The sequence below is a fragment of the Staurois parvus genome, unplaced genomic scaffold, assembly GCF_062004578.1.
Source record: "Staurois parvus isolate SC_StPar_1 unplaced genomic scaffold, SC_StPar_1.0 ptg000818l, whole genome shotgun sequence".
In the NCBI taxonomy this organism is placed as follows: Eukaryota; Metazoa; Chordata; class Amphibia; order Anura; family Ranidae; genus Staurois; species Staurois parvus.
In genome coordinates, this window is record NW_028318614.1 from 2,212,566 (window position 1) to 2,227,569 (window position 15,004).

Below are 15,004 nucleotides of genomic sequence, written 5' to 3' on the forward strand. Positions count from 1 at the left end.
TTACAGTGAAGTTGCACGCTTTCAAAATTGGGTGACCTGCCGATTTCATTGCGATTTGCAAGACATCTGACACAGATGTCTATGCAAATCGCAACAAAAGTAGTGCATGAACTCCTTTAGAAATCGGTGCGGCTCCGTCCAAGTCAGAACTGCACCAATATCACAGCTCTAATAGTGAACAATAGGGTGCAACTTGGCATACGATTTTCAAGTCGCATAACATGCAAATCGCATGCCAATTCGCACTTGATGTGACCGGGGGCTTAGGAATGGAGCAGTGAGCAGTGGAGCATTTTAAATTCTTCAATTTTTCAACAGTTCCAACATGACTTTGTAACTACTTAAGATTACAACATGTTATATGATTACAATTTGTTCCTAAAGTGTATGTGATACACACTGCTATAAATGTCTAATGCAGCATGTTGAAGCCAACACCAGATGGCAAAGTCCTGCAGAACAGTGGCAGCCACATGTTGAAGAACAGTCATATGGAACTTGTATGCTGAATTGTAGGACTTTACTAAAGAACAGTGCATCTGGAAACTACATTTCCCAAAAGGAGCTTTTGTGTGGGTAGAGGCATATATATCTTAAAGCCTAGGACACTGAGCTGGAAGTGAGAGGGGAGAGATCGAGAGAGGAGCAATTGTGCTGACGGCCGGAGTATTGGACCAGGCTACGGAGCCAGAGTCAGAGAGGGAGGAGGAGCAGAAAGTCTGCTGATCATAAGTCTTGCCATGCTGCCCAGTGAGCAAATCTGTAAGCAGTCCAGTCGGGACAACGAACCAGGACTGGAGAGTCTGTGGGGGCCCCCATCTGCAGAGAAAGACCACCGATAAGACCTGGCGGACACCATTGAACAGATGAGAGAGTCCCATACAAAAGCTAAGTGAACGCTGATAATTTCATCACATCTGCTATCTAACTGCACATAGTTGCGGACATTACACATAGTTACCCCAGTTGTCGGTCTAGTTCTTCCAGCCGCCATTGTTGGAACACATTTGCATTACAGTCTCATCATCCAAGCTGACCACAGGACAAACAGATGTGCCAACTGAAACAACAATTTACCCTTCCCAGCTGAACGGGATTTCTACTACTATTGCTGTTGGCCCTTGTCACTCAGAGAGAGTTGCTCTTGCCCACAGACACTTATACCGACTGTTACACTTCACTACTTCAAATCTGTCCTTGTTTAGTGCCTTAAAGGGACCTTACATCAGTTCACTACCATTAAGAGGAGAAGTACTTGGTAGCTATCATCTACACCAGGGGTGTCAAACTGGTGGCCCTCCATCTGTTGGCGAAACTACAACTCCCATCATGCCTTTACTTTTGGGAGTCATGCTTGTAACTGTCAATCTTGCAATGCCTTATGGGACTTGTAGTTTGGCAACAGCTGGAGGGCTGCCAGTTTGACACCTGTGATCTACACCTTAGATCACCTTCACACCAACTGGGTCCCAACTAGCATGAAGAAGACTCCATATTGTTCTTAAAGGGACATTGGTTGATTATAGACAAGAGCTCTCTCCATTTTCAAATCTAATCCTTGCCATCAGGTTCTGAGAAGCTGGAGCGAGCTTACCTGTTTTATTGATAGTTCTCACTTGCTGGGGATTCAACAGTCACCTCAGATTGGAGGCAGTTGATTATTTCAGAAAGCAGGCCTGCTAACAGTTATTGGTACTTTCCTGTGGATGCTGTTACTTTTACTTAACATCAACAAGAGTGATTATATTTGTTACAAATGCCAATGTTATTTTGTGCTGTTTGATCAAACTACGTTCAAATTCAATATAAACCTCATATTGATTTACACAAACTTGTGTGTGAGTCCATTTTACAGTGGTGATTTATTCTGGTCACAAAAGTATGGTGGTGTCAGCAGAGGTTGGGCTTTCAGAAAGAGGTCCAGATTGACAGGAATCCTGAAAATTACTAAGGGATACCTAAGGGGGTAGTACTTCGTATGTAATCCGTAATAATGAAATTATCTTATTTGCTTTCTTTTTGTCTGTAAATATACCATTTAACCACTTTCTACCCAATAACGTCCTTGAGTTTCAGTGGTTATACCGGGATGATGCCTGCAGGTACAGGCATTCAGAATTTGCAGCTTGCGATTTTGCTGTAGGCAGAAATGATCACTTCTGCAGGCAGAGAAAGAGGAACTGACATTGTTCCTCCCTCTCTGTGGCCCCAGAAATCAGAAGCGACGAGGATTTTGTCACATCTGGTTTCAGCTCTTTGTTTACCTGGCCATTAGCGGCCAGGAAAGTAGCTGATCAGACCGATCCATGTGCATTGAAGGCCAGAGGAGAGATTTGGAGTCTAATAGACCCATGGGGGTTTATTTACTAAAGCTAGAGAGTCCAAAATCAGACTCCCTTCTGCATAGAAACCAATCAGCTTCTAACCTCAGCTTGTTCAATGAAGCTTTGGCAATGAAACTTGTAAGCTGATTGGTTTCTATGCAGAAGGGAGTCTGATTTTGGACTCTCCAGCTTTAGTAAATAAACCCCATGCTGTCACAAGGGATGTTGTTCATCCCTTATGAGAACAATAAAGTTCATTTAAAAAAATGAAAGAGACAGTGTAAAAAAAAGTTTTAGATAAAATAAATAATAATAATGAAAAAATGTAAGCACCCCTGTGTTTAAGAGAAAATGTAAATGCATACATGAGTCCCACACGCATATGTAAACAATGATTGCACAACACTTGCAAGGTATCACCACGAACATCAGATCGAAAGCAATAACCTGAGTACCAGGCCTCCTGTGTAACTCTAAACTGGTAACCTGTAAAGGCGTTTAAAATGTCGCCTATGGAGAATTTTAAGTACTGTAGTTTGGCGCCCTTCCATGGGTGTATGCCATTTTAAAGCATGACATGTTAGGTATCTATTTACTTGGTGTAACATCATCTTTTGTATTTTCCAAAAAAGTTGGGTATTTTATTATATTTATGTGCAATAAAATTCATTAAAGTGTATTTAAAAAAAAAAATAGCGTTTGAAAAACTGCTGCGCAAGTACCGTGTGACCTGAAAAAAAAATTGCAACACCCATCATTTTATTCTATAGGGCCTCTGCTATAAATATATAAATTGTTTGGGGGTTCTAAATAATTAAGCAAAAAAATATAGATTTTTACATGTTTGTGAGAAGTGTCAGACTTGGCCCTAGTATGTGTATATATGGATGTAAGTTAAGGACTTTAGATTGTTAACCCCTTGAGGGTTAGGGACTGATGTGAATGTACAATCCATGGCTTGGCCCTCCAAAAACGCAGCATTTCAAACTTACAAAATGTACCAATACCAACTGCTAAGGACTGACACTGTAAATACACTAGTTCGCATTTGAGAAATTCCTGACATTTCGACAAAGCACTAGATATTCTGACCCTGTGATCAGGTAAAGCCCACAGACTGTATGAACATTTCTACTGAAAAAACTTGCAGAACTGATCAAGTTTAAGAACACTGTGGGAAATCCCAGTCTTGTTTTTGACCCCCAGGGGCAGGAACAGGTCAAACACAAAACACCACGTGCATTGAAACTTGCTTTTGTATTATAACAGAAGTCAATTGTCCTTCTCTATATATTTGAAATCCACCTCTGCATATGTGAAATCTGGTTAAATATATTAGTATTTAACTTCTCTGTCCCAGCAAGTTAAGTAGGTTAATACCAGATTAAAACAAATGAAAGTCAATGGGTCATTCTGTCGTTAATGCGAGAATCCACCAATCATGCAAATAGCGTTTTGTGCCAAGACACTCCCAAATAGTTCCTTCTGCGTGTTCTACATTCTTTTATAGCTTTACAACAAGATTCCCCACACTCATCAGTTACTTAGATTTATTCTGATATAAAAATCAAAAAAATAAAAACAAAACAAAAGAAAAACATCAGCCAGAAACACAATCAGGTTTACTTAGTAAAGTAGAGAATAACACAGGTATGTATGTATGTAATCCATCTTTCACCTGACTCCCTTGCTGGCTCTTCCATGTTTATGGGCTGGTTTTCCCCCACTGCCAGGACGTCCTGCCTGGGATTTGTCAGACTCCCATGAATATGAGGACCCAGGTCTCCACCCCTCCGCCCACTAGTTTCTGTAAGCTTCCATAAACCTCCAGAACCAGGGGGAGGCAATTGAGGCCCAACCTGCTGAGTCATCCAGCCTAACCTGGGCTTGACCCCTACTCAGACATGCTCACTACACCTACTGAATGAGCTATTACATTTTCCTAACTCTCTAGCACCACTAGAAGGTGCAACATGTACAAAATGACTTAACCCAGGACAAACAATAAGATATCATCTGTAAAGGTGTCTGACTTGATTTGCCTAAAGCTGAATGGTTGCTGCAAATTTCATTACCAATTTAGTCAATAACCTCAAAAGTATTATATACTTTACGGAACAAAGGAAAAATCTGGTTGGCCACACTTCTGATAAAATCACATTTATTCAATGATTCTTCCACAAAAAATAATAGGGAATACAGCAACTCCAGCTAGCATGTGTCACGCTACATTAGCGCTTAGTCATAGCTCATACATCTACATATAGCAAAAGTGTGACATAGAAAAAAAGTTGTAAAATCATTTTTGTCTGCAAACTTGCTTTATTTTGTATACAGTGAAATACATAATAGATGATGAGAATCTGTTAAGTATTTTGGGTTGGGGTGTTCCTGTTTATCCCACTAGAAGCATAATACAATCTTACTTACAAATCTCCCTGTCCCCCATGTAATGGAGATGAACAAAGACAGACATATTTGCAGTCCAGCCTGAAAGCCAACCATGGCTACCTACATAAATACAGTGAGCGTAGCCACCCAGAGACAGGAAGTCTTCTCGGAAAATGTTGGCTGATAAGCATAAGAGACATAAGGATATTGGAATAAGAAAACAACTGCTGCAAAAGTGACTGCAGAGCTCAATCTCAGTCTTCAAGGGAAACTGCACCTCATAACACAGCAAATCATTTGGCAACTTCAGTCACAGAGGCATCAGCTAAGCGGCACCAACAATTTGCCCTCTTTGAAGCTCAGTAAGCTCTGACATGACTCCGTATTACTAGCAGCGCCCGTAGTGAATAATGAAAGTGAAGCTTCCCACCTGTTAGCTAGGTGTCTCATCACACAGCAGAAGCCAAAGAATGTTCCATTACTTCCATTTTTAACACAAAACATGCTGTAACTTTCATACCTGCAAATCTTGTAGTGTTTCCATTTTTTTTGCCCAACCCCTGTTAGAGCAAATATATTATTCTTTTTATTTTGTGTTTAAGTACACTTTAAAGTGAGCGCAGCTGATTTTTTTTATATTACTTAAAGCTGTAAATCAGCCACATACAGTATATGTAGGTATAACAATGAATGCAAATGATTCCATACAGTTTTGAAGGTACTTGTATACAAGGGAAGCAATGCAGATGAATAGGACTGCAACGTGACATACACACCAGACACTGTGAGGTGTGTTCACTGCAACACTACAAAGCACAATGCCAAGCAGACATCCTCTCAGCACTCATCTGTATGGAGGAATTTGGCTCAGTGAATGCTTTGTTCACCAAACACTGGGCACCAGGGCCGTGGATAAGGGGGTACCACCAGTCCTCCTGTACGAGGTCCAGACCAACAGGGGGGCCCAGGCAGCTGGGTGAATTTGATGTGGGCAGGGAGGGTGATCAGCGCGGCAGGGGGGCAATTACTGGAACCAATCCCCTGTATAGCTCTCCATACAGCAGCTGAAAGCTGGCTTTTTCTTCTCTCCCTCCTGCTGGCTCTCAGCCGCTGCAGAGAGCCATGCAGGGGATCGGTTCCAGTAATTGCCCTCCCCGCCTCATCCATCGCTCTCCCTGTGCACCTTTTGTTTCCCCCTGCTGCCCAGGTGCCCCTGTGTGCTCCCACCCCCGCAGTGCTGCAGGCTTTCCTCCTCTCCTTCCCACAGGCAGCTGCAAGCACACAATAGGATCCTTCAAGATGCAGAATGGGGAAAGAGTCCAGTAAATATGTCACATTTACCAGCCCCTTTCTTTCCTCAATGAACACAATGAATGATCAATACTGATAATTCACTGTGTTCATTCATAACTGAAGCATAGTAAACTGCTTTTTTTTTGGGGGGGGGGGGTTCTAACAGCAGCCCTGCTGGGGACTGCTGGCTGTGCAGCAAGAACTTCTGGCTCTCTTTGCTGCATCTATGTGCATAGAATTTTTGCTACAACTCTTGTATTATATATGATTTACACTTTATAACAGCCTTTCTGAAAATAAAGTCATGCATGAAAAGTTTTGGAGTAAAGCAATGTACAGGGCTTGATTTACTAAAGGCAAACAAGCTGTTTACTTTGCAAGGGAAAATACACTTTGCAAGGAAATTTTCCACAGAGATAAGTGAATGTGTTGAAATTTCATTTTGCAAAGAATAGCCAATCAGGTGCAAGGAAAAGAAAAAACATTTGTACTTGCATATGATTGGCTGATGAGAGTCAGCAGAGATTCACCTTATTCAATAAGCTCCTGGGCAAATTTCCTTGCAAAGTGCAACTTCCCTTGCAATTTGAACAGCTTGTTTGCCTTTAATAAATCAACCCAATGGTTGCAAATGCATCTTTATCGCTGAATGAGGTAATTGACAATGGATTTAAAAAGAGGAACTTTTGGGGGATCTTAATTTTCTAAATAAAGGACTTTATTTCTAGGTCCCAATTTTTTTTGTGACTGAGCAGGGGCACCATGTACCCATACTCACATGGATGGGTGATATTTGGGTGCCCCTGTATTTTTAAAGGGAACTTCCAGATTCTGATAAGCCCCATGCCCGTAGACAACCACAACCATCAGCCAGGGTTATTGGAAAGAGGTCCATGATCTCATCAACATGGGGAGAAGGTGGTTGACCTGGCAAGGTATCCTCCCCTATGCTGAGGGCTTGGAATGGTTTTGGGGGGGGGGCATGCTTGTCTTCCTTCTTTCCAGGCCAACCAGACTACATTCTCAGATTAAAGGTCTGGATGGGTATCGATTTTTAGTGGGCCCTCGCATATTTCTTTTGTTGCCTGAGATCCCTTTTAAAATCCACATCAGATCCAAAGGGACTATCTGGGGGACCTTGTGCTTTTTTTTTTGCTTTGGGTACCCCATTAAAATTAATCCCTGATTCAAATGGCCTTTTTTTTTTAAAGATTAAACCATCCCTGCCTCTTTGTTTACATAGCTGTGGATTCCCAGCCATATAAATGAACAGGGCCGGTGACATCACTGGTTGTTATGAACTCAGCGCCTCCTGCTCCCGGCAGCTATCCTTAACAATCATTGACAGCAGGAAGCTGGCATGTGTAATAGTGGAAGTAATACCACTATTACACATAACATTCTTCACCCGCTAAACTTTAACTTTCGACTGAACCACGAGTGAAAAATTCTTTGAAAAGTAAAACAGCCTATTTCTCTTTAGTAAATCAACCCCTTAGATTCCTCTAGGCGCCCTACCAGCTGCATATACGTATATTACATTTGCTCCTCTTCTGCTTTTTTAGGCCCCCATGAGTTAAAAAAAAAAGATCTAGCATACCTATTGATCATGGAGCATGTGAGTCACTTTCCTTCTGTGTGATAATGGTAGAAATTGGCAAATGGTCACTTGTTGTCAAATGGAGGCGATGACTTGGAGTTGGAGCTTATACAGGGCTTCCTTTCCTTGCCCTTGCTGACAGAGTAGGACTCCACAGGAGTAAAAGAAAGCTGAGTATGTGGGTGGGGTCAACTCGCCCAGTACACACTGGGCCTTTACTCTCTCCTTTCCTTCAGTGTACATGGTCACCAATGTCCAGGAGCAGACGGGGTCATGTTCTTGTGAAATTCAACAGCAAAGCTGCACCCAAACTTACCCTAGGTTCACACCTAAGCGTTTTTCACAGCGTTTTGCGGTTTGTAGCAATGCGTTTTCACCCAGTGCATTTTTTGGAAAGGGTCAGGGACTTTTTTTAACTTTTTTATAGACTTCAATGGAAATGCTGCAGAAAATCATGTAGTGCATTTTTGTTGTGTTTTTGCAACATTTTTTATGAGTTTTAAATCTGCCTAGCAACAAGAAAAATAAAAAATAAAAACTCCACAAAACGCATCAAAAATGTGCCAGGTTCCACCATGAACCTCCTGTGTGCACAACTTAACGTGGTTAACTTCTTTTTTTTGTTGGTCGGCAATGTAATGGTAAGCAGGGGCGGACTGACAACTCATGGGGCCCCCGGGCAATAGGGGATCATGGGGCCCCTGTATCCTTGCCCAAACTCAAAGCACACCCAAACAAGCCTATAAAAAAGGTACCAGGGGAACTTCATGCGGCCCCCTACTGACCCTGGGCCCTCGGGCAGTGCCCGAGTTTTCGAATGGTCAGTCCGCCCTTGATGGCAAGTGGTTAAACCTAATTTTTAAATTCATACTTTTTTTTGTGTTGGTCAGTGTCAGGCTCTCTCCGCGGAGGGGTGCGGATGATTCTCGTGTTGCCTAGGGCAGCACAAAGCCTAAATACACTACAGGTTTGATAGTTAAAAATACAAAAGACACACAACAACCTAGTCACTAACTGACTGAAACTGACATTGCTAGTGACACTAATACAGTGTTCAGTGATAATACTGTGCACTGTACTAATGACACTAATGGAAGACAGGGGCTATTGGAAAGGCAATCAAGTGGGTTAACTGTCTGCCTAACAAGTGTATGTGTGCTGCTTTTACTCACAGGGTCTTGGCTGTCTTTTCTCCCTGAACTCAGAGTTTCAGGGAGAAGAAACAGCCAGATTGCTGTTCTGTGTTCAGTTTTCTGTGTGTTTGTAAACACAGAGCTCTGTGCTATGATTGGCCACAGTCGATCAGCAGGTACACAGCCAAAGTTATAGGCTGTAACCTGCTGACAAACTCGTGCAGTATCCAATCACAGCACAGATCAGCAAGGGGTGTGCGCACGCACGCGCGCCTGAAACCCGGAAGTGGATTGTGACGTACCAGTACATTGCAGTGCCTGGCTGTGCCACCCACTAGTAGTAAATGTACTAGCAATGTAATGGCAAGTGGCTAAATCTATTTTTTAAATTCAAACTTTTTTTGGTTGGTCACTGTCAGAATCTCTCCCCGGGGGGGGCATTTTTGCGTTGTCTAGGGCAGCACAAAACCAAAATACGCTACTGGGCTGGTATTATGTACAGTATGGGCAAAGCACAGGTTCACTTTAAGACTGGCGGGTTGCAAATACAGTATATGATGATAAATCCTCCTGCGCTTCAATGGATGATCCCTAAACCTAAGTTGCTCACACCCAATACCGATAGGTGAAAATGCAAAATGACATAAAATAGTGTAGAGCTAATAAATAAAATATATAAAATAATAAATACTGTATATATACACATGTGCTTAACACAAAATAAAGTGATATGATCCTCCCTGAATCCAATGGTGAGAAATGAATATTAAAGTGAAACGTGTAAAACAGGAAAAAAAGGAAAATAAATGGGAAAAAAAAAAATTAACTTTACAGAGTTTTTTTCCTGTTTTACACGTTTCACTTTAATATTCATTTCTCATTTCACGACACCATTTTATGTCAAAATACAGTATATGGCAATTCAATCAACTTCCTAGAGTAATCCTAACTATAGAACATCAGCGGGAAAATGTTGCTGAATTTATCTGATAGGGATAATATTACAAGTGTGATATTTAAAAATACAAAATACGCACAACAACCTAGTCAGGTCTTTTGGTGTTGATTGTAATTTCCAAATATGACGAGAACAGGATAAAACTGAATCCGAGAATATTTTACAAACACAGCATGATGCGTTTGGTGTTTATTGTTACTCTCACCTGCCAAGGAAGAAGGCGATATAAAATATTGAACTGTTTAAATTGACAAACTGGAACAGGAACATTTTCAGAGCAAAGCTGTTTTCCCACTCAGAGTCAGTTCTCGGGTGCTCTAGAGATAAACCACAACATTACTGCACATTCCATTGTTACAGCCGCAGACAATCAACTTTACAAATCTCTAAATACAACATACAATTCAAACTCTACATACCAGGTAGTCATAATAGCAAATTTTCTAAGATTTATTTGCTCGTAATTTGTTGTTGTAAAATGAGAAAATGGGGATTCAAAGGACAAACAGCAGTATGTAAGCCATACTAGTAACCACTTGACCTCTGTATGGTTTTACCCACTTCATGACCAGGATTTTTTTTCCCTATTCAGCACTGTGCTACTTTAACTGACAATTGGTCGGTCATGCAACACAGTACCGAAATGAAATGTATATAATTTTTCTTTCACACCAATAAAGCTTTATTTTGGTGGTATTTAATCAACACTGGTTTGGTTTAATTTTTTTTTTATTATTATATAAATGAAAAAAAGACCAGAAATTTTTTTTTTTAAAATGGATATTTTCTACTTTGTTATAAAACATATCCAATAAAATAAAATTTCTTCATACATTTAGGCCAAAATGTATTCTGCTACATGTCTTTAGTAAAAAAAAATCCCAATAAAGCCCCTTTCACACGGGCATCATCCGGTCAGGCACATTTTTTAAAAGGAAAAATGTACTCAGTTTACATCAGTATACATCAGTTTTTAGTTCAGTTTATGGGTCCTTTCACACAGGGCAGACCCGTTTAGCGTATCCGCTTGATCAGCGGGGGGGATCTCTCTGCTGATCCCCGCTGAGCAAGTGGATGACAGCTCTGTGTCTGCTCCGCTACTGCAGAGCAGACACAGAGCTGCTCGCACTCCTCAATGGGCAGTCGGATGAAAATGGACCGCCTTCCCGTTTCCATCTGACCCGATCCGACGGAGGGAAGGGGAACTGGCTTGCAATTGTCTCTTTTTGGCAGATCCGATCGGATGTCAGCAGGTGTAAATGGACACGTCTGTTTACGCCTGCCACTCCACAGAGAAAAATAAAGGATCAAATCCTGAAAAAGAGGCAGGTGGACCAGATTGGAATGTCCGTGTGAAAGAGCCCGATGTCAGTTTACTTCAGTCTTCACTTCCAATTATTTCAGTTCAGTTTACATCAGTCTACATCCGTTTTTGCACATTACTTATATGTTTACGGAGTTGTTGCTGAGACCACTCAAAGGTGACAAAAGTATAAACAAAATATTTTCTTGCCTAAAAACGGACATACAATAGGGTTCTTTCACACTGAGCGGACCCATTTAGTGGATCTGCTTGCTCAGCGTTGGATCTCTCCGCTGATCCCCACTGAGCAAGCGGATGACAAGTCTATGTCTGGTCCTCTCTCCTCAATGGGCGGTCCGATGGAAATGAACCGCCAGTCCATTTTCATCCAACGGACGGAAGGGGAATTGGATCCCCATCCATCCCTTTTTTGCGGGTAGGATCAGGCTGGATGTAGGAAGGTGTAAACAGACATGTCCGTTTACACTCGCTGCTCCATAGAGGAGAATGAAGGTTCTGATCGGGTCCGCCTGCGAAAGGGGCAGATGTACCTGATTGGAACGTCGATTTGAAAGAGGCCATAAGCGGAAATGTAAACGGATGGTATCCGTTTACATGTGTTCTATTATGTTTCAATGGATCTGGACATACCCTTGTACATTTAAAAAATGGACTGTAACGGACACGGAAATAAATGGATGGTAAATGGATGATCATCAATTTAATTCCACTGGTCCACAGAAATACATTGCTGCTGTTTTTCATCCGTCAACGGACAAACAGTCCTACTTCCATGGAGTAGTAGGACACAAGTATGCATTACCAAATCATATTTTTTGAGAAAAAATTCTTTTCTTATGTGACTTTATAGTCCAGGCAGCCCGGATCACATGATCTCTGACTGCCAATGAGCATTGTGGGTATTTCACACAGAATTTTACCAGAAGATCCATAGTTTAAAAAAACAATCCCTGCATTCACTATGTCTGGTCTCCTATAGTACACAGAACATGGAAACGCAATTATTTTGGTATAAACTGCTAAATACCTTTTCTCAAAAGCAGTTAGAGCAGTCTTGTGACTTCTATCAGTGTCCAGCAGAGTACTGGATAAAGCTTGGAGGAGTTTTCATTCTTACATGATTGTCCTATGAGGCTGCATAACCCCTGACCCTCTGTCTGGACAGTACTGATTGGCCCTGTGTTAATCACATGCATCCTCCCAAAGAAAAAAAAAACTCTGTAGCAATACACACCAAACTGAGCATGTTCAGCTTGCCCCCAAGGCTCTGTTCTATCAGCAGATGGATTGGGGACAGTAGAAGAAGGGGAGGATCAGAGAAGACAGGACCAATATTGTTTTTACATAATATGGAGGATTAACCCCTTAGGTTCCACAGTGAGAGCAACAAGCATGCTTTACTGCATATACAGACTGATTTTACTGTTGGGGGTTTAGTAACACTTTAACAGTTAAAAAGGGCAAAGCCAGGAGACAGCCCTTGTATTAAAAATGAGAATTCAGACAGGCCATGTCTTAAGCAGCCCATAGATTATGCAGTTGCTCGTTTCTTGTCACGTGTCCCACAAGACTTTGGGGAGGGAGGGTAGGAGGACAACTTCCGCCTCCGATCGCCTAGGTGATCACAGTGGAAGTGAGAGCGGGTACCTGTCAAATTCCCCCCCCCTTTCCGTTCCCCAAAGGTGCCAATCCTTAATGGGGAGCGGGGGACTAATCTTTAAAGCGGAACTTCCACTTTTGGGTGTAGCTCCGCTATAACATGAATGTAAAATAAGCTCATCAATATGAGCTATGTCTTAAAAACCATGTTTCTGTATGCCGCTTGTACTTAAGTATTTCCTGCCATGCAAGTTATACTTGATTGTGTCTTAATGATCCTTTATCCACACTGAGAGTCTACCAGACAGACCAGACTACTAAACGTGAACAACAGAATCTGACATCTTTGTGAGAAACCCAAAAATGACCTAACACTTTCCATTCTGTCCAGAAAAAAATCCCCTAAACTGGTCCACAGCCTAGTTCCTTAACAGGTTTCTGTTAATGTATTACACAATTAGTATAGCTGTGTGCACGTGCAAATAGTCAGTTTCAATTGTTAACTCACCTAAGTTTGTTAAAAGATACGCTACTTTCTCATACACCTATAAAAGAAACAAAAACAGTCAAAGGATACATGTAACACTCAAAACCTTAACATTCCGAATCAGATACATTGACTTTCTGCACCAAGAACTCTGTTGTTTGACATGGAGCTCAGAACACTGAAAGTGATGTCCTACCTAACACAGCCTCGCACTAACCCTCTCTATAACTCTAATAAAAACCCTCTTCTTACAATTTAGCCTCCTTGGGACCCTAACTTTAATCCACTTTGTAACAATACCCTGCCCTGTAACCCTAACATTAGCTCTAACCTTCTCGGCCTTTTGGCTAAGATCAAGTGTAGTTTCTGCTCCTTGATCCTTGGTCAGAAGGTGCCTGGGGTACCCGACGGTCGGCCTTGGGGGGAGCGTCCCTTTTCGGAGGGCCCCCCCTTGCTGCTATTGGCCGGAGGCTTAGTCCCCAGGCAACGGGTTGCGATCCCTACACCCACTCTCCCCGTGTGGATTGAGTGTGGTGAAATGGTCACAGGATGGCTGCGGTAGCTCCTGATGTGCCTAACACAGTGCGGCTGGTTATAGGTGAGGCTAGAAGGGCGGAGGTTGGACTGCACTTTGTGCAGAAAACGGTGGTGGAAGAGGTCCTGGGTATGGCACGAGATACCATTTTTTGTGTGCAGTGTTTCCCGTCAAGTGGCTGCTATGATGTGACTTTCTCCTCCAAGGCTGACATGCAGACGTGCTGGTTGCGGCAGGCGGAGAAAGCGGGGGACCCGGTTTTGAAGGACGTGACATTTTTGTGCAGAGAAGATCGTCAGAGGGTGCCACTGCATGTACATATGTATAACCCTTTCGCTCGAAACGAGGAAATTAGGGCCTTTTTGCTCCGCTATTGCGAAATGGTGTCTGAGGGGGTGAACCAGACTAACATTTTTGGAACCTTTAATGGTCATAGGAAATTTTGGGTGAGATTTAAGCCAGATGTTGGGGGTATTGGCGGGACTTTGCATCCTCCCCAGACGTTCTCGATAGGATCTAACAGAGGCTACCTTTGGTATCCTGGACAGCCGGTGTTCTGCAGGTTTTGTTATCGATTTGGCCATACTAAGGAGCGATGTGAGGTAGGAACGGTGTGTCGGAACTGCTACATGCACACTCACACGACTGCAGACTGTCCAGAGGGGCGGAGATGCCACATTTGTGGGGAGTCGGATCACTTGGCGAGGCAGTGTCCCTCGGTGCACCGGCAGGGTGCGGCAAATGTGGCGCCGGGTCAAAATAGCTCCCGAGGGGGCGGAGCAGATGCAAATGTTGTTCCTCCGGAGAAACCGGCCTCCTATGCAGAGGTGGCGGGGAGCAGGGGCGTCAGTAGCGACCCCCTGGAGGCCTTGGGGCAGGCCCTTGCTGCCATGGTGGAAGAGGTGCCAGAGTCTATAGACCCCGAAGTGGTCCCTGATGAGGCTGGGGTGAGTAGGGTCTCCTCAAGTGGAGGTGTTCCCGAGACCATGCTGGCTGAGGGGGAGTGCTTGAAGGAGGATACTGTAGAAGCAGGTGCTGGTCCTAGCAGTGTGCTTGAGGAGGAGGTGGAGGAGGCTATGGACCAAACTTTGGGCTCCCTGAAGCGGAAAATGGGAAGCCCTGAGGCCCTCTCTCCTACTGGTAACATTGAGGATTCTGAGAGCACAGCCTCTCTTGTTGACTCAATTGAGGAATCGGACAGCTCTATAAAGTCTTTTGCTAGCTCTGGCCGAGTGGAGGATTTGCAGGCTGTTATGGGATACCAGGGGGGCCAACCAAGAACGTCTGGGGGTAGAATGAAGGGAGTTGGAAGGGAGGTTTCCCCTAAAGCCAAAAAGGCCTCAAGAGGGCGGTCCCGGGG

The 15,004-nt window shown here is 43.0% G+C and overlaps 1 protein-coding gene across 1 annotated transcript in view; it reads right to left on the reverse strand.

Moving 5' to 3' along the window:
- The window catches only part of ANO3 (anoctamin 3), a 475,402-nt gene that overhangs the window by 47,425 nt on the left and 412,973 nt on the right, over window positions 1-15,004 (reverse strand). Inside the window, exons 18-19 of the mRNA XM_089654966.1 lie at window positions 13,131-13,167; window positions 9,905-10,016 (exon numbers count right to left, since the gene is read on the reverse strand). Of these exons, the coding sequence (XP_089511092.1) occupies window positions 9,905-10,016; window positions 13,131-13,167 (149 nt within the window). The remainder of the gene's footprint in view (window positions 1-9,904; window positions 10,017-13,130; window positions 13,168-15,004) is intronic.